The sequence below is a fragment of the Vespula pensylvanica genome, chromosome 2, assembly GCF_014466175.1.
Source record: "Vespula pensylvanica isolate Volc-1 chromosome 2, ASM1446617v1, whole genome shotgun sequence".
Taxonomy (NCBI): Eukaryota; Metazoa; Arthropoda; class Insecta; order Hymenoptera; family Vespidae; genus Vespula; species Vespula pensylvanica.
Window position 1 is genome coordinate 10389672 of NC_057686.1, and position 20179 is coordinate 10409850.

Here is a 20179-nt window from a genome sequence, read left to right on the forward strand (position 1 = left end):
TAAAGTTTATGTCATCATATCACTCAACTATAAATTAATGATAGAGGTATAAAAAACATAAATAATTATTTCTTTTAGTATGGACAAAATAATAGAAAAATGAAAATGACTTGATGAGGAAGTCCTAAAAACTGAACAAAAATATAAAAGAATTAACTTAATGAAAGTCGTGAAAACCAGTGCTTGTTCGGAAAAAATAATCTTTGAAAATTGAAAGTATACTAACCTCTCGATTTCTTTTTTTCTTGATCATACATAATGACAACTTCCATAACCTTCCCAAATCGAGTAAAGAAGGACCTAAGATCAGTTTCTGTCACGTTACTTGGAAGGCCGCCAAGAAAAACTTTTGGAAAACCACCACTGCGTTTTGGTTTTTGTAAGGTACGTGGATTACATGGCTTTGGATCAATCTATATCAATCACATATTTTGTAAGAAAAGAATAATTCAGTGATATTGATTTATTTTATCAAATATGTATATTCTAATAATTCTTGACAAAATTTGACATTATTTGGATTAATCCTTCATAATGTCTATATAAAATAATTATTAAATTACTCACCGTACGTCCATCAAGTTGATGTGGTCCATTTTGAAGAACCAAAGGAACATTAGCAGGATCGCTAAATGTAACGAATCCAAATCCACGGCTTCGTCCAGATTCACTATTTTTCATAACAACACAATCAATTACTTCGCCATAACGACCGAAGTAACGTTGCAGATTTTCTTGCGTTGTCTCCCAAGACAATCCTCCAACAAACAGTTTTCTAAACAAGAAATACAAACATTAAAGATCTTTTGTAATGATAATAAAAAGCTATCATTTCTCTACTATCATTTATAAAATATTGCTCTTGCTGATAAAAGCTTAACTAAACAAATAATTTCACAATGATATAAGTATGAATATTATAAAACACGAATGAATATAATGCAAATATAACGGATATTTCATTAACCTAAATGCATATTTTCTGCAAAAATAAAAAGCTTAAGTCATAAAATTTATAACAACATCCATGATTGTGTATGCATTTGCGATAGAAGAGAATAAAAAATTAGAAAGAAAAATTTTATATAAAATGAAAACTGCAATCTTGCGCATAGGACGATGTTCTGGTTAGTATAATTTCATAAAACGTTAGTAAAAAAGAAAAAAAATTATGAGATGAGGAGGAAATCAACGCGCGCATATATGCATGTAAAGATCTGCCGAAAGAGCGGAATTTGGTGTACTGAACGAAGCCGGTAAGAGAAAACGAACGGCATATGTACCGGCGTTGACGAAACGGCCTCGAGATGCAATAGCCAAGGGACTTTCGTCTTTCGCTCGCTTATACTTCACGATGCAAGTAAAGAAAAAAGTTAAAGAGGAAAGGAAGATTTTGTCGGAGTACACGAATGTAGGATATTAAAACAAAAATACGTAAAATCGAAATCTCGATGTAACGTACATGAGAAAATTTTTTTCTCGAAATTTGTAAAGAGCAAAAAAATAAGCGATCGAAAAAGCAACGAGAGAATTGGCCACGATGCGCAAATGGAGTTCTCACGCAATAAACCCTATGGTCATGGTACGCGGCTTTCGACAATGAAACGACATTCGATTATATACATTTTATTTTCTACTTACCCCTTTTCGTCGTCGTCCATTTCGGTCTTCACTCTCATAATATTTCACTTAAAACTACTAGAATGCTGTTAGTTTTAGGGCGCGAATGGGAATATGGCACGATGCTTTAGCGCGGACAAGGGTAATGGCTCCCCACAATGAACGCGACGTCGAGAACAGAATGTAAACGTAACGAAGCGACGCGCGTCACTTCCGTCTCGCTCACTAGTCAAATCAGCAGCGTAATGACCGATGTTCTCAGGAGCGAACTAATCATTTCCGGTGCCCCTTTAACAATATTTGATTACGTTCGTATAAAATTTTTTTTAACTAACTCTTTAATCTATAACTTGCATTATTTCTAATTACTTTCATGCTAATATACTAATATATTGTTTGTTAAATAAATTTTATATTTTTTAGTCATTAAATAACTACAAGATTGAACAAATGTTGTAATTTCTACATCTTTCGTTACTTAGAATACTTACAATACTGTTAGAATTGCAGTTATTTAACGAAACGATATCAAATTCGTGAGTGAAATTTAATATCAGATTTCTTAGAGTTTTCTAATAAAATGTGACATTCGGACAGCGTTTGAAGCAATATCGTTTATAGAAAAATAAATGTGTTATTTGAATGACGTAGTTATCCTGGGTTCAACGATCTGTCGTCACATTAGCTGATTCCCGCCATTTTGAGAAAGGTCTCGCGGCAATTTGAATGTAAGATGTATTAAAGGCAACAAATAGGGTCAATAATCCTGTTTCTTTTGTCTTTGGAAAGTATGGAATTGTATGTATACACGCATATTTCATATTTGTCGACCTATTTACTTTACGTAGTAAGTAAAAAAACAAAGTTATTCCAAAATATACTTATTTTAAATTTGACAATCGAACAGTGAACATCTTACTAACATATAGCTTATAAAATATTTTTTATCTTATTATTTATGTAAGACAAAAACTATTTTTTAGTTGTTTTTATTTTTATTCATTTTATTTTATTCACAATTTAACTACATTCAAGAGCTATAAATTAATCCACACAAATATTCGATTGAATATAAAGGTTAATAATCTGTGGTTTAAAAGTTTATTGTAAAAAAATTATAATTTATGTTAATTCCTTTTTTCTAAGACTTCATTGTGTATTTGTTATATTTCGTTGTATAACTTGTCTAACGTAAAGTTAAAAAAAAAAAAACCCCGTTTATCATTTCAAGAATCTTTCTTTTCTTAAGTTGAAACATTGTTCAAATCAATATTTCTATTACTGCTTCGTCAATCTTAATTTCCTCATATCTCGCTCGATCGAAAATTGAGCGAAACCAATGAAAGATAATGTGAAATTTACGAAGCGTAAAGGTTGTTCAATTCACTTCTCATTTCGACGGAAGTTCCTGCTTTACGGACGCAGAACTATAGCACAACGTTTTGCACTATTCTTACTCCGTAGCTCGTAGTTGCAGTATCTATTGATGTACATGTTTAATAATGTATGTGTATTATGAACACACACTCAGAAAATTATATATTTAATTCAAATGCACGGATGCATTTATAACCGACAGTTATTTTTACATGGTACACACGTGCTCTTTAATAGGCTCCCATTTACGGCCTATCGTGTGTCGCATATAAGCGGCTATTATATCGTACATTTTTATAAGAATGTACATAGTGACTGTGAATTAAAAAATATTCTATCTGGTTTCTAAAAAATGTGCAAACAAACTAATTGTCGATCATTATAACGATATAAAGTTTGTCGAAAATTAACCTTCAATTATCAATTATCTATAAAATTTATCATACTATCATAAATATTATTTATTTTTTTATAGGATTATGAAATAGATAGTTTATTTATATTATACTAGAAAGAAGTCAAGTAAAACGATAAATATAGCATCTATAAAAATCTTCCTAACCTCGAAGCGATAACGCTTGGAATGTAAATGTATAAAACGTCGAATGATCTGCCTAACGGTAATATAACTCTTCGATCATCGACCGAAGAAGGTCAAAAGGGTGATTGAGGGCTTTTGAAGATTTCAAGGTTGTCGAGGTCAGGGACAAGGTAAAAAGCCTCCGGGACTCTCAAACCCAATAGTACGTTATAAATCAATTTAATAAAAGCACAGAGCGTTGTAAAGAGTATAATAATTATTCTTTATTATTATTCTCGTAATAATAATTAATTAATTATTTTAGGTTTTTATATAATTTAAGATGAAAAAAGTATAGAAAGGTTTCGTTCTTCAAAATACATATGACAAATCCTATTAAGAGTTTTTAAGTAATCATTTTCAAATATTACTCCTCAACATAGTTCTTTGAAGATAAGCGACTTTCTTCGTAACTTATCGGCTTTCGACAGATTAAGGCGAACCGCGTAGGTTTTCGGCTTTTCTCGTACTTCATCATCCCTACTCGTTTTTAGCCGGTTAGCGGCCAACCGCCGCCGGTTGGACGGACGATCTCGTCCCGTTCGTTCAGTCGCGATCGTGGTGGCATCCTGTTCGTAGTATGTGTTCGTTCTACCACGATTCTCACACGCGACCAGTTTCTACTACGTACGAGTACGCGAGCTCTCCTTGCAAGCATGAGCCAGGGTAACTTTACCACGGTATATTCTTTTAACGTGCAAATTCTCATTCATGTGGATTCTTTCGTAATATTTATCGTATCATCGAACATCGAACTAGCTTGACTACTACAAACGTGAGTTTTTTCTTTCTCATTTCTATCATTAAAGATTATTATCTATTGTCCGTTTGAATAAACATTTTCGATTTATTCTATACACCATAAATTTTTATTGTTTTAATCGATTTTAGTCGTTTTGTTCAGAAATGTGATTATTTCGAATGTCGAGTAGTTTATGTTGAAACAATAATTCGCGATTCGAACATACCACGTGCGGTTCATAAATCGTAATATTATGCTCCGTTCGATGAAAGAAAAGAATTTGCGGTTTTGTCGTTCCAGGAACGTACTCCTAGTTAATCTGGATTTTCTACTTTAGCCTTATAGTTAGTTCATATTGCGGATACGACGGATATGTTGTCACAATTAAGATTTATTAAGCTTATATAGTATTATACATAAACATATTACAAATGAATAAATTGGAATTATTTGAGATTTTATTTGGAATTAAAAGAAGTTTTATCAAAGCCAGACTTCTTAGTTCGACAGAAGGCTTGACTATTCTCAAAAGCATTTATAAATTTAATGAAGCATAAAAGAAGAGCAGCTCTGTGAACCGTGAAGCATTCATCGCTTGGAAAAATCAAGCGACGACCGTCCGTGTCAACGGTCGTTCGTTCGATCGAAGAAGACAAACATTTCTTCATTCTGTTCGCTACTCGAACAATCTTCGGGCAGCAGCATGACTCTGCTCGGACGATTCCGCGTTAGGCCATCGTCGAACTTGCTCTCATCGTCCGTGGGAACAATTAACAGCTGGTCTTCGTTCGTAGTCGTGCGTAGATTATCTTGAGCCACTCCTTCAGACAATTTTACTATTCAACGAGGTTCAAAGATATCTGTACAAATGTATGTATCTAGAAGTTTTCGAGGGTCATTAAATTCGTAATTTTTCTATATAAAAACAAAAGAAGTGATATTATTTTCATTTATAAATGTCGTTTAATCGTGGTTTCGTCTGATATATGAAATTTTTGTTGTGTTCTTCAGAAAAATTCTTTTACTTTAATTGGAATCTTCAACATCTTTTCTAGAATATCTATTTGCAATATCTAAAAAAAAATCATCGATATATTCACTTCGAACGTCTTCTATGTAAGGAGCAGGTAGTCGGCTCGAAGTTCATTTCCATAAGAATCGTGCTGTTCCGAGATTTCGTTCGGCATACAAGCCATAGACGCGTCCAATAGCGACGGAGGAACGGTAGGAAAACAAAAAATACTGACGACGGTGCCTCCTAATAAGCTGGCCACCGTATGACTAAACCAGTCGATCGCCTTTCGTCGAGACGCTCGTTTCAACGTTAAAATATCTGACTAGATCGAATTATCTTGAATTTCATCAAGTTGCTCAATTTTTTTTGAGGTAGAGATACTTCTTTTTGTTTTTTGTCTCCCTCTTCGAAATCTGAAGAATATTTTCTTAAAATCATGAATCACGAATATAATTCTAACGTGTTCACTGTCTCTCTGGAATCCTCGATAAGTTCAAGGTAGGAAAGTAGAACGAACATTTCGTAAAATCGAGTTATATATCTCATAAAATATATACAAAAGTGTAGATCATAATCTATCTTCGAACAATCGTTATTGTTGTTTAGAAACATTTCATAAAATCGGGTTGTGTGCTTCGCTAAATGTATTCAAATTAGTGTAGAGACTAGTTAGACTGTGTAGATATGAATTCATTTTCTCGCTATCGTTAGAATGTAACGTTTACAAATATTGGAGCATTTTTAATTTTTAATCGATATTATCGAACGATTGTTGAAATATTTGTTGATCGTTCAAATATTGTTAACATCAACATTGTTTTCTCTAAATCTAGACTATTTCTACAATTTATCCATTTTTCTTTAAAGTTGAACCATGTCTCGTTCGATTTAAAATTCATTCTTGACAAGTCTATCGGCTCTTCGTAAAAGAAGCACGATAATTGCATTGTCAATTTACGTACATATGTATATATGTATACTTGGAGGTATTAGCACAAAACCTATAGACACGACACCGTCTTATCTCGAGGTAGGCTTTACTCTGTCGAGGGTCTGACTTTCGGCTCAAACCGGTTCTTCTCTCCGTTCCGTATACTGTTTTTAATTGATTCTGTTAGTCCTGTTGCCGATCATACGTTTACCCAGATTATGCATCTACTTCTAATTCTCTTTGTGCGGCGTTACAATGAACATGTGACAAAAGATGCGATCTTGAAAAATAGTAAGTTATTTTTACATATAGAAGGTTTAGCAAAAAATCGTTGAAAATTATTAGAGAATTGATCAGCCAATGTTTGTTGTTACGCAAGTTTATTAAGATAAAAGTTCGTACTACCAAAGGATGACAAAAATGGTCATTAAATGAACACTATTGAACTGTACATGAACAATCGATAAATACTGTTACAAAAAGAATTATAACATTTAATTAAAGAAATAGTTACTATATTTTTCTACTTATTGCGATTTACATATGCATATAAATTAACAGATATGAGAACGTCGATTATATCAGCAATTATAGAGATAATAATTAATTAGCTAGAAAATCTCCAGGCTTCGTAATTAGATTAAAAGTGATTCTTATCTTCATATATTGTTATTCAGCTGCATTCGCACAATTATTATTTTCCTAACTTATTGCGTGTTTTGCGTGGCAGAAGATGATAGACACTGACCAAGATATACTGTGTTTTATATAAAGAAAAATATAGCGAATGACTATAGTTTTTTTTTTGTCTTTAGAAGTAAAATTGACAATGGGCTCATCGAAAGAGAGGCAGCATCATCCAGAAGCTGCAGCGATTAAGATAGCCAAACGAAGATCAACGACGTGGAGGAGAACGATGATGAACCGAGACGGAACTAGACGAATCCCGGAAGAGAGTGAATGGGAGAGGTGACGTATCGTTCAGCGATGCGCAAGAGACGTGGCCTGGCCAGTGCCGTTCTGGGCCTGACGGTGGGTCTCGTGTTTGGCCTTCTGATCGGTGGTTATCGGATACTCGTGTCAAACAATCTTCAGCGATCTGGTTGGCCGTCCTCCTCATCATTCTCGACAGTTTCTCCTACACCGAGAAGTTTGATACTAGAACCGACGGTGCGAAATATGCCAAAATTGTCGGATGACGAACGTATCAACAGTTCTTCCGGTAGTCTGGTCTTTGTCGGTGTTATGACAGCAAAGAAATATCTCGATACGAGAGCTAAAGCTGTTTACGAGACTTGGGGTAAAGAATTACCAGGTAAAATAGCCTTTTTCTCGTCGGAAAGTTCAACCGTGCCAGAAAATTGTCCTGACCTACCATTGGTACCGCTTCCCCGGGTTGACGATAGTTATCCACCACAAAAGAAATCCTTCATGATGCTGCAATACATGTGGAACCATTATGGCGATCGTTTCGAATGGTTTTTTAGAGCGGACGATGACGTTTATGTCAGAACCGATCGTTTAGAGAATTTTCTTAGATCCGTCGATTCAAGGAAACCTATGTATATCGGGCAAGCCGGTAGAGGTAATTCTGAGGAGTTTGGATTACTTTCTCTCGAATACGATGAAAACTTTTGCATGGGTGGCCCCGGTGTTATTCTCTCGAGAGAAACGCTTAGAAGGATAGTTCCTCATATCAAGTATTGCCTGCAACATCTTTACACCACCCACGAGGACGTCGAGTTGGGTAGATGTGTTCAAAAGTATGCTGGGATTCCTTGCACTTGGAGCTATGAGGTAATTTCTTCTTCGTATATAAAAGCAAGCTATAACTTTCGATAAACCTTATCTACTCTTTTCTTATCTTTCTCGATAAAACTGCGAAAATGTTTGGGTACGTACTATATTCGTTTTTATCGGAATAAAATTATCATTCTTAAAGAAACAAATAAATTTTTGTTTTTCACAAAGTATTCCTAAGCAGCTTAGATTTTCCTGTTAAGTTAAACTACTCTTGACTATGCCAAGCACACTCGACACTCGACACGATGTAAACGATTATATAAAATATATTCGAATTATTTTGTGTAAATTGATTCGTTCTCAAACTATAAATATATCATTGAATCATCGCACTAGTTTAATGTACAAACTTTTATCAATAAGAATTTCATTGAAGTTTCTAATACTATATTTCATCATTATTATCAAATATCTGTATACTATTTTATGTGTATGTGTGTGTGCGTATATATAAGGACCGCTCGCGTTTTTTTTCTAATTATAAATTTCATTTTTAATAAATTTTAAATAATAAATTTATTATAATGAAATTATTAAAAAAAAATAAAAAAAGCTACGAATTTTTAAAATGACCTTAGTATGTATTTATCTTTAATTTGATTAATGGTAGTAATTTCTTGGTTTTAAGTAAATATCTGAAACTAAATTTGATAAGTCGACCCACAAGCTATTTCCATTTTTTCGTTTCTTGGAAGGGCCTAACTGCTGGCTTCTTTTTTATACACATTCGCACAGCACTATCTATTTTGGTCGGTCTCCCTTCTTTTTCTTGTTTAATCTCTGAGATGTGTGCTAACCGCACGTGTGTACATATTCATACTTACTGGTATATACTACGAATAATTTGTTGGCCAATGCAAACTTGAATCTTATTAAACGCTTATATGCTTCATCTCGTTGCGAGAAAAGATTCGTACATTAAAGTTTATCCGTACATTAAACTATGTTAAAAATGTTAAGCGATTAAATAGAAGACGAGTCCTATTAATTTCTATTCTTCTCAGAAAATCTTATATTTTTTTTCCTTTTTTTTGTTATTGTAAACGTAAAGCGAAACATCGTTAATAATCCAAATAATAATGATATAATAATCCCAATAATATAATAGTAATAATAATCCAAAAATGTGTAAATTATAAAGAACAATACAATAATCGTTGTAACGGTAAGCTCGTAATGTAGACCAGGAAATAGCAATCTTCCATATACCGGATCAGGTTTGAGAACACGCAAGTTCGTAATAATTTAATGGAGACAGAAAATAACATAATACCACATACATAGAGTGTACTATACATACTACCACTGGCTTAAATACATATGCCACGCATCTGCATCATATACGGGGTACGCTATCATTGAGTTAACTCGGAAGGTACAATGCACAGATGAGGATGTTAGTCGTTAAGTACAAGCGAATCGTACCCTGCTAACCCAGTAACCGTATCGAGTTATTTTTCTCGATCTTAACATCTCGAAAGTTTAATAAAAACAGTTATTTCGAAATTACTTCTCAATAGTGACGGGAACTTTAAATACGAAACATTTATAACATTGATAATTGTATATATATAAATATATATATATATATATACATTCTACATTACAGATGCAATCAATCCTTTATCATAATAGCAGTGGAGATCAGGCGTTTACGGGTAATCTCAAGAGAAAAGAAGTACATCGTGCCATTACTTTACATCCTATAAAAACTTCTCCGTACATGTATCGACTTCATAATTATATGAGGGTTTGCATTTGTTTAATTATAATGATGAATTTTAAACTCTGAGACAGAAAGTATGTGTTTATTAAGAAATATATGATTATATTTTTTAGGGATTAAAAGTACAAGACTTGCAACAAGAAAAAATCAAATTGCAAAGAGATATCTATACGATGACAAAAGAATTGAATATAAATCTCGATCATTTGAAATATTATCAAGTGGCTGATGCTGTACCGCTCTTCCCTGTCAATCCTTATTCTGAGAACTATCCTGGCGACACCGAGATATTAGGTAAATATGTATTCTCTTTCATATTTGAAAAAAAGAAAAGAAAAAAGACAAAAATATTCAGAATAAATCAAAAAGTACGTTCAATATTCGTCACGCATATTGAATCTTTAGTAAAGTCATTACTTTAAAATAGCCTTGAAAGCGTTCTTTAACCAGGCAGATATCTGTAATTCAATTAAGGCAATCATTTCAAGAACGATTGTATTTCATCACGCACACGTACGCATTATTAATAGATCCACTTTGCATGATTACTCTATGCAAACTGATTGTTAGTCTGACGCGACTAGAAAGAAAAGAGATGCGACATGGTCCGTCGCAGCTTATGGAGTGAAATGATCTTCGATTATTGCTTTCATCGAATCTGCTTTTATTGGCTATAATTTCTGTAGATTACTTATGATTTATTTTTGTTATGAATTACTTATTTATTTTTTACATATATACAAATATATAATAATAATTTATATTGCATATTTTAATAATGCTTTAAACTCTATGCTAAATAGAACATTTCATTTTTCAAAAATTTATTTTACATGTAACAGGTGTTCCTCTTGGGCTTCGTACCTTTAAACCAACTATAAGCGACGAAGTCATCCCTTGGGATTTCATTTCGAAGTCGGAATATAGCTTGGCCGATTTCAATCCTAGAAGACGAATCCACAGTGACATTAAAGAGGGTCTGGAGGATATTACTAGGGAAGTAATGGCTTCTATAAATGCCTGTTCGAGACAACGTGGTCGAGTAGTCGACGAACGGTCTGCTCTTTACGGTTACAGAAGAGTGAACTCCTATGGCGCTGACACAATTTTAGATCTACTTCTGGTCTATCGTAAATATAGAGGCAAAAAAGTCACTTTGCCAGTTAGAAGACATATTTATCTTCATCAACATTTTACCGGTACTAAATGTTAACTAAATAGTTAATTTGTTGTTTGTCTCTACATTTATAATTGATAATTATTGAAAAATTATCTTTACAGGATTAGAAATACGAGAAGTGATAAATGGCGAGGGATTTAAGGAAGATGATCAAGAAAACGAAGAAAGATCTGTACAAAATCTTTCACATGGAAGATTCCTGGATTCAAACTCCAAATCTCGGAAAAATGTGAATATCGTTCAAAAAAAGATCATACATTTCATATTACCCTTATCCGGACGATATGAAGTATTTCAAAGATTTTTACAAAATTACGAAGAGGTGTGCTTAACGACTAATGAAAAAACGGAATTATTAGTAGTATTATATCAGCATAAACTAGAGGATACATTGAACAAAACGATAGATTTGATCGAACAATTGAAGTACAAATATCGCAGTGCTAGTATCAACGTAATTTTAGGTTCTGGAGAATTTGCAAGGGCTAACGCTCTTCACGAAGGAGTTACTAAAATGAAAGACGAAAATTTATTACTCTTCATTGACGTAGATATCGTTTTTACAAGTTCTGCTCTACATCGTATACGATTAAATACATTAATGAGTAAGCAAATTTATTTTCCTATAGTTTTTAGTGAATACGATCCAAAGATCGTTCATGAAAGTTCAAAGAAACATGACAAATATGTTATTACGGAAATTGCTGGTTATTGGAGGCAATTTGGTTTTGGTATTGTATCATTATATAAGAAGGACTATGATGTCGTTGGTGGATTTGATTTATCGATTCGAGGTTGGGGTAAAGAGGATGTAGTATTTTTTGAGAAAGTCGTTAAATCAAAGATAAAAATTTTTAGAGCAGCTGATAAAAATTTGATTCACGTGTTCCATGATGTCGAGTGTGGCAAAGAACTCTCTGATACGCAATTATCAATGTGTATGGGTACTAAGGCTGACACTTATGCAGGACTCGAAACACTCGCTAAGATTATTTATGAAAATCCTGAATACTTAAAATTTGCCAAGGAAAAACGATTAAAATTAACGAAGGCTGGATCTTAATACTAATAAGCCAAAAATAAGAAAAACAAATAATATATATAACAATAATTTATATATATTATTTCAAAATAATGTGTTCTATTCACTGTTTTAAGTGTACATACACATTAATTTAGTTTTTTCTTTTTTTTTTTATTTTTCATTTACGCCAAATATAACTTTTATTATACATTTATATGTAAATGCCATTATTATGCGTAATATATAATCTTCAAAGTTATTTTTATACGTATATATAAAAGAAAAATACTAAAATTTTACCGTACAATTAGATCATAATATTTGTTACAAGCATAAGTTAATAGAAGTGTCGTCAAAGAACGAAACTATAAAATAATCGTAATTTGACGATAAATAAATAATGATGTTCCATCCATAGAACTTTCACAGAGATCTTACATTTATAAGTGTACATGAACTATGAAGAAATACAAAATTGCAAAGACAATGTAACAATGACGATAATACTCGTGACTAATAATAAGTGCACTTGAACGTGCTGTCGCTTTACGAATGCATTCATTATTTCAACAAGTAATTGTGATATTATTGTGCTTTTATTTAATTATAGTATCGCAAGTTATTATTATCATATAAGTAGTATACTACATAATATTATTACGATAGTATATGATAATATATTTTCTATGTTAATATACATTATGTTATCAAATCGCTATATTGAAAATAAATATATAAATATTTTAAGTAATCCTACTTTAAATAGATTTATACAAATGAAAATGTATTTTTTATACAAAATAGAATTGTCTCTTCGCTCTTATCATGTTTCATATTTTCCATAATTTATTTTAAAGACTTGACAGTGGAAGCACATGAGTTGCTTTATATCCTCTTATAAAATGTCATACTTTGACACAATTTATAGCTCATAATGTTTTTTCGCACTCAGTATTTTCATAAGCTGTCTTCAAAATGTCGCAATCGTTGACAACTGTCATAGTTCGATCGTTAAAAAATATAATCGGCTTTATTCAAAGGTTTCATAAAAGTCACTTCGAGAAATAAATATATGACAAAGTTTATCAAAAAGCAGGCAATTGAATAAATATATAGAAGTTGTAAGTAAAAAACATAACATAGTATTTTATCTATTCCTTTATGTGAACGTGATACGACATAAATATTTGTATAAATTATACAATTGTAAAAGTATTACGCTATACTAAGATTATGTTAAAAGAGACCATAATAACAGTAATGCCTCATTTGAAATGTAAAATTATTTTATGAACCATTAATCCGATTTGATCATTCGTATATCCTTGATCGAAAACTTTGAGATATATCAAATATATATATATATATATATATATACACATATATATGTATGTATGTATATTTGATATATATATATATATTATACATATATTTATTTACTTATTTATTTATTCATAAATTATATTTGTTTATATCTCTATTCGAAAATTTTCCTCATTGAGCATCGGATAGTTAAAAAGAAGTAGAACTATCGAAAGAATAAGATAGAGAAATGACCAATCATCGTTCGTTTGTAATAATTACATTAAAAAGCTTATCGCTCAAGCTCGAGGTCAGTGCCTATCGTTGTCGGTAGAACGTCGGAGTGACATTCAAACCAGAAACATTTACGTCTGAATACCCGTCGGTGTGTGTTGTCTCTTCAGGCAAATTGAAAAACTTTGTTGTCGAAAACAAAACAACGAAATGAAATACGGATTACAGACAAAGACTTCGACGTTAATCATCTTACTATTATCCTGTGGCATTTTAACGAAGGCTAAAATTCTAAACGAGTGTGAAGCCATGCGTGAACTTCAACGTGGTGGCATCTCAAGAACTTTCATGAGTAATTGGATTTGCCTGATGAAGAACGAAAGTGGTATGAATACTCAGCTCATCACTGGTCCAAAAGGAGCATCCAACTATTACTACGGGATATTTCAAATCAGCAGTAGCAAATGGTGTACACGTGGTCGTGTCGGTGGTATTTGTAACAAGCGTTGCGAAGATTTTGCCAACGACGACATACAGGATGACATAGTTTGTGCGAAAAAGATTTCTAACATGGACGGATTCAAAGCTTGGAACGAATGGACGAAGAAATGCAAGAATAAACCGTTACCGAATATAAGAAATTGTCAAAGGCGACGATGAATGTCATAGAAGAAAATAATCGTTGATTATTTTAACGATCTATAGAAGGAAAAGTACAAAATATCAATGATTTATGATTAGATAACGAAGAAAACATTAATCGATTACTTGTAAGTTACATATATATATATATATATATATATATATATATATATATATCAATTAATTAATTTTTTAAAAGAAAGGTTTTAGGATAAAATTATTCTCTATATCGATAATTGTATATACAGTTATATCGTTATATAAGATACTCCTTTGTTGAATTTTTAAATTTAACTTACAATCATTCTCTTATCTCTTTGAAATGTAGATAGCGATCTCTTCAAATTCCTTAAATGGAAGATCTTGGAAGATTTTTATATATTTTTGGATATAAGATTCTGTTTTCATTGCATTTGTTACATAACGATATACTATGACTAACTAATTGTAATATAATATTTCAACATTCTTTCGAAAAGTTTTTAATTACATTAGCATTTGTATTGCTTCTATTTATACATTATTCTTATGTAAATGATGTAATAATCAAAAGATATTTTATTAATGCGTAATGTAATGTTTCATTGGTATTTCTACTATTTTCCTGTTTCCACTTAGTTAGAGATAAGAATAAAAAATTTAATTATAGATAACCTTTGATTGATTGTGTTGGAATTCTCGAAGCAAAAACAAATTTCATATTTTATATATCTTACAAAGTTAACGATAAAACTTATTTACATGACAAAAAATTAATCATAATCGTTTAAAGTAAAACTTTTGAAAAAACACTATTATGCTTCAAAGAGAAGGAAACTGAAGAAAATTTTAAGATATATTTTTTTCTTTTTTAACATAATACGAATAAAGTCTTGATAGCGATCTATTTAAACCGAACTTCTGACATATTCGCTTTTGCGTCGTCATTTAACAAAATTTACATATCGCTTATAAACACGTTATGCAACGATCGCAATACATACTACTATCGTTCATCGTTCTATGTACATCTTTTAAATAATATGCATGTAAATCTATTGGATTTGTGGGACAAAAATTGCGCAAGCTTGCGTTGTGGCAACGTTTAAAGAGACGTGCGAGTTGGCAAGAACTTAAGATGGTTTAGAAATTTCTACTATTAGAATTACAAAGTCGACCGTGACGCGAATACGATCGTTTCTTCCCGATTTCATGTTTTTTGTCGGATGTACTTAAAAAGATATATTTTCGCATCTTTTCCAATAAGAATTATACAAATAAATAAAAAATAATAATAATGTACAATGTATATAACGTAAATAGACGATCCAGTGTTTTCCTCTTACGAAAAACGATACAACGAAAAAGGAAATCGATTATTCCTGAAAAAAGATTTTCACTAAAATCTTAAATTAGGGTAAAGCTTAGAAGAGACTAACTTTTGAAACAAACATTTTCTGTTAGCTGTCCAAGCAGATGTATGTTTGGTCGTTCGCATACAGTCGAGGACTACCGTAAGTATATTATATACAGCAGTCGCAAATGCAGACGCCTTTCACTACCGGAAGTGAACAGTTGAGAGACAAACGCGTGAGAGCGACCCAGGTCATCACCCCCTTTCTAGAAACATTAAATAAAACCGAAGCTTCTCATTCACTAACGTAGAAATGCCATATGAGCTACTGTATATTCATATCGATTAATTACTAACATGAGATAAGGAATACCACGCAGGTATAATTAAATAGATATTAGATTAACATCATCTATTTTTACAATAAATATTTTTTTCAGAGATAAAAAGTTTATTATCGAACGATATAAATCTATGTAATAGAGTTCTTCTTATTCGTTAACATAATAATTAACTTCGATAATCAATATTCTAATCTTTCTCTTCCCATTTCTAATTTGTTAATATTATTTCCTGCATTCGTTATAAATGTTTAGGCTTCTCTGTTATATCCCAACTAGTCTAATTTACAGATGGTACATCAGTATGCGTATCTTCACCGAGTCAAAGGAAGGAAGAAACGGTGAACAGAACGGTCTTGAAACGACGTATGCTTTCCGGCTGATATTCCGGAAAGATGATCATGGCGGTGAAATTCGAATGTAGTATCAGTGACCTCTGCAAAGGTCGCTTCTCCGCATCCTCTCGAAGAAAGTGAACCGATGAGAAACGAAGGTAACAGGTAAATCTCGGTCACTGTTGCTCTCGAGGTGATCAAATCTCGCTTAGCGTAAAGGAAGATACCTTCCGTTGGCAAAATCTTCTTCAAAAGTTTTTTGCCAAACTACGAACGAATAACTAAGAATACAAGCAACAAACAAGGAAATAAAAAAATGCTTATCTCTCATCGATTAGAAGAAAGTAACTTTGTTGTAGTTATTTAATCGAAGAATTTCGACTTTACAGATTTCACTTAACCGAAGAGAAAAACTTGTTAAACCGATAAACCCAACATCGATTTATACAAAGCAACGTTATAAATATAGAAACTACGAATCTTCGTAAATCCTAATCCTCTATAGCTTTGGCATCACGTGGATCGCTAAGATTGTGTAATTTCCGTAACGTCGTAAGCCACTCTTCTCTACACTACCGATCTGTATATATATACGGAGATATATGAAATATCGTTCACACGAAGGAAGTACGAAGCATCGCATCGATACGATGGCAGCGAGCGCGCACCGAATGAGTTTTGAAACGGAAAAGAAAGTGCTGAGATTTGAAACGGTGCTAAGATGATTAGGAGGGGAATGGAATGGAATAACGTTCACTACGCGAGTTAATATTGTAACGTTACCATTTCCACTTTTGGTTACGTTAACGTAACGTTGATTGTTCTCCTGAATTTTGACGTTGTTAATTATAATCGATCATAGAAGTCACGGTATCACCTTCGCAATATATATACATATATATATGTGTGCGCGCATGTGTTTGTCTATATGCATGTACGCACACTTTACATACTTGACGTTTCATTCGTGTAATTCTATCTCTCGTCTAAAACTCCTAGAGAAACTACTACATGCGATCTTCTGCCTAGTAGCCGGTTTCTAATGCGGGCGGCTGCGACATGCAGAGGTTGTTAAACGATTGCCTAATCGAAAGACAAGAATGTCTTTAACAATCCGATCTTTCTCATATACTGTCCTTCGAACTTTGTTTTTTAAAAAATATATCGATAAATATAAAAAAAACAAAAAATTTGAAAAAACAAAGAAAAGATATTGCTCTTAAAACATTGAAAAACTCTGTAAATTTAATTAATTAGTCAGTAATTATAATTTGTAGATATATCTGTCAAAGAAGGATAAAACTTAGGAACTATCGCAAATATTTATCTTCGTCGAACACATTCGCATTAGCATGCTAATACGAAAGGAGATAGTACACTACTAATGGCACACTGTAGTTTTATGAGTTCAGTCGCTTGCCTGCTACCGTCGAGATCTTTGCTAGAAATCGCAAATACAAGTCGTCGTGAATACTACAAAAATTTTTATTAAAACCGATTCATGATAGAAAAGGATTTATACAAAATACTTTTTTAATTAATTCTTAATCTACAATCATATATCGTATGATAGAAAATCGATAAATTTATATTACTTCAATGTGAATCTTCGATTCATTACGCATCATCTTGTGTCTTCCCTTTCACCTTTCACTCGGTGGGGATTAACGTTTGGCCTTAACGTATTAGATATTTCTCTTCACTCTTGTTTTCTCAAAACGATATCCCAGTACAAAGATAGACGTACACAAATCTAATTCAATTGGTATCATGAATGCATCCTTGCATCCTATGAAAAAATAACTTATAAAAGAATTTTAATTGTCAAACTAGCTCTTCAGTGTTAAATTTCTAAACAGTTTTATAGAAACATTTTCGTACTTTTTCTAATCACAAAAAATTCTAAATAGTATAACAAATTTTCAACAATATAATGTGGTTACTTTTATCAAGGCTGGAGAATACTCAAGATAATTAGGATCGTGCTGAAAGAAAGCAACGTTCACGTCCAAGATAAAAATATTCAAATTTAACGCAAAACGCGCATATACTTATATATATATATATATATATATATATATATATATATATATGTATGTATGTATGTATTTTATGTATTTTCGTATAAAGGGAGAAGGTTCATGCGAGACGTTTTTCACACGTTATTATATCCTACATCCGGCACGAAAGATTTCGCAGGATCAAAGAAAAACCTACACGCAAAAGAAGAGAGAAAGACATATATAGAGAGAGAGGGGAAAAATAAGGAGAGAGAGAGAAAGAGAGAGTGAGGAGGAAGATGATACGAGCAAGAAGCTTATGGCCGAGCGAAAGTGAAGCCTCGAGCACACGGATCCCCTTCCTTCCCCCGACCTTCTTTCCGCAACCCCGTAACGTCAGTATTCGAGAAACTCAGATACAGCACATGGCACCTTCTCGTAGCTAGGAGGCAGCTCGGAGTTTCCTGAAGCATTTGCTAAGTAAAGTGCTTATCATTGGAAGAAATCGAAATTTCCTGGCGCCGAACTTAAAAAGAAAGAAGAAAAGAAAACGATATATCTAAAAATCTACAAAGAAAGAGAAGAAATAAAAAAAAAGAAATGAAAACTATTGAGCGTCCTTGTTCGCTTGCCGTTGCTTCTTTTTTTTCCTTTTTTTTTTTATCTTCTTATACGACGTCGACACGTGAAAGCGATCGTACAAAATTTCGTGAGTCCTTTCGAGGTCACACATATGTAAGCACGGACATACATACATATGTCATACTTATGAGGTCGAGATAAACATGTGCGATTGGAGTATAAAATTGGGTTACAGTGGATTATGAGGAATAAAAAGAAGTTGATAAAAAAATGAGGGAAAGAATATAGAATGTGAAAAATAAGAAAAGAACAAAAAAAGAAAACAACACGAGGTCGATGTGTACCAAGAAGTGGGTCAAAGGGTCATAACTTGGATAATTAATTTCTCGTGGAAGAAAGCGATTTCCCTCTCGTTTAGTTGTACCATCTCCAATCGGATCACAACTGGACGTTAACATGAGATCGAACGGTAGTCTTTTTCTATACAAATGTATACGAGAAAGAGGAAAAGGACAGCCTGGAGAATAAGAATCTCAGAAAATAAAAAGATGAATGACCGATAGAAATACGCATTTGTACAAATTCTTCAAATTGCAATTGATATGATTACGTCATAAATATATAAAATAATTCCGTTGTAGAAATATACTGCTATCCAGTGATTATAAATTGCAGATTCAAAAAATCTGATGTAAAACCACTAAATGTATTGAAACTTTCAATTACGTTGTTTGCATTTTGCCCAATATTTTGGAAATCATATTTGAATTTTAGACGGGTCATACGTATGTCGTATGCGGGACGAGACCAAAAGAATGGTTTTACCATGTCCACTTGTCCACTTGTAATAGGTATTCATAAAACGTTTTTACATAAGGCATTGCAGTATCAAATTCTTTCGAAATCATTGAAGACCCTGAGCAAATAACGAGAGATTTGTTACGTAAACCGTCTATGAATGCTTCGCCAAAAAAGAAATTTTTTTAATTATTATCCTTCGAAACCTTCCAAGTAATTACACGAATTACTGCAAAAAGAAATATTTTCTATAATATATCGATGCAATCGAAAATCGTTTGTCTGTTAAGGTCGATCATGATTTTGCATAGACTACAAGAGTGATCACGATCATCGATACATCAAGTTTCACAGATATTGTAATGGAGTATTGGGTATACGGAGTCTAGGTCTAGGACGCAACTTGTAACTAGTATTTCACTATAGTCGACGAAGCAGACTAAATTTCACAATTCCAACATCCACCAAATCTCGCGTAGGTATATCTCTTGGTAAAGACTTGAGGACCAATCTTTCACACGCAGACCACTGGAGTAACGGTCGAACAAAGTGAGAGAGAAAGAGAGGGAGGGAGGGAGGGAGAGAGAGAGAGAGAGAGAGAGAGAGAGAGAGAG

At 32.6% G+C, this 20179-nt stretch overlaps 4 protein-coding genes across 20 annotated transcripts in view; 2 read left to right on the plus strand and 2 right to left on the minus strand.

Annotated features, from left to right (window-relative positions):
• Positions 1-1805, minus strand: part of LOC122637648 (heterogeneous nuclear ribonucleoprotein 27C-like) — a 48402-nt gene extending 46597 nt beyond the window's left edge. For 10 of the 11 annotated variants that reach the window (XR_006329283.1, XR_006329282.1, XR_006329280.1 and 7 more), the window contains exons 1-3: positions 1642-1804; positions 568-775; positions 227-413 (exon numbers count right to left, since the gene is read on the minus strand). Coding sequence is in view for 7 of the 11 variants with exons in the window: in XM_043829927.1 (XP_043685862.1) it covers positions 227-413; positions 568-775; positions 1642-1679 (433 nt within the window). In the remaining 4 variants the exon portion in view is untranslated. Of the gene's footprint in view, positions 1-226; positions 414-567; positions 776-1641 lie in introns of all 11 variants that reach the window. The other variant, XM_043829923.1, reaches the window with a different exon arrangement.
• A 2306-nt stretch (positions 1806-4111) lies between these two features.
• LOC122637813 (chondroitin sulfate synthase 1) lies at positions 4112-13280 on the plus strand. 6 transcript variants are annotated; one of them, XM_043830208.1, is made up of 7 exons: positions 4112-4352; positions 7081-8062; positions 9678-9818; positions 9908-10088; positions 10637-10993; positions 11076-11744; positions 11833-12000. In XM_043830208.1, the coding sequence occupies exons 2-7, from the start codon at positions 7226-7228 to the stop codon at positions 11850-11852; spliced, it is 2205 nt and encodes a 734-aa protein (XP_043686143.1). In that variant the 5' UTR covers positions 4112-4352; positions 7081-7225; the 3' UTR covers positions 11853-12000. The 6 variants fall into 6 exon arrangements, with proteins under 6 accessions (XP_043686143.1, XP_043686137.1, XP_043686138.1 ...); XM_043830202.1 differs by having other exon boundaries at positions 4114-4352; positions 11076-13280; XM_043830203.1 differs by having other exon boundaries at positions 4115-4257; positions 11076-13280.
• Positions 13281-13605: 325 nt separating this feature from the next.
• On the plus strand, positions 13606-19645 carry LOC122627043 (lysozyme c-1-like). Of its 2 annotated transcripts, XM_043807797.1 has the most exons (3): positions 13606-14304; positions 16130-16350; positions 16575-19645. In XM_043807797.1, the coding sequence occupies exon 1, from the start codon at positions 13745-13747 to the stop codon at positions 14192-14194; it is 450 nt and encodes a 149-aa protein (XP_043663732.1). In that variant the 5' UTR covers positions 13606-13744; the 3' UTR covers positions 14195-14304; positions 16130-16350; positions 16575-19645. The 2 variants fall into 2 exon arrangements, with proteins under 2 accessions (XP_043663732.1, XP_043663731.1); XM_043807796.1 differs by having other exon boundaries at positions 16130-19645.
• The window catches only part of LOC122627044 (immediate early response 3-interacting protein 1), an 8019-nt gene continuing 6108 nt past the window's right edge, over positions 18269-20179 (minus strand). The window contains exon 4 of the mRNA XM_043807799.1: positions 18269-18290. The gene's annotated coding sequence lies outside the window, so the exon portion shown is untranslated. The remainder of the gene's footprint in view (positions 18291-20179) is intronic.

Coding starts and splice junctions, on each gene's coding strand:
- LOC122637813 (XM_043830202.1), top strand. CDS start 7,226: ATGGGAGAGGTGACGTATCGTTCAGCGATGCGCAAGAGACGTGGCCTG. Junction 9,819..9,907: donor GACTTCATAATTATATGAGG/GTTTGCATTTGT, acceptor TATATTTTTTAG/GGATTAAAAGTACAAGACTT. Junction 10,994..11,075: donor TCTTCATCAACATTTTACCG/GTACTAAATGTT, acceptor TTATCTTTACAG/GATTAGAAATACGAGAAGTG.
- LOC122627043 (XM_043807796.1), top strand. CDS start 13,745: ATGAAATACGGATTACAGACAAAGACTTCGACGTTAATCATCTTACTA.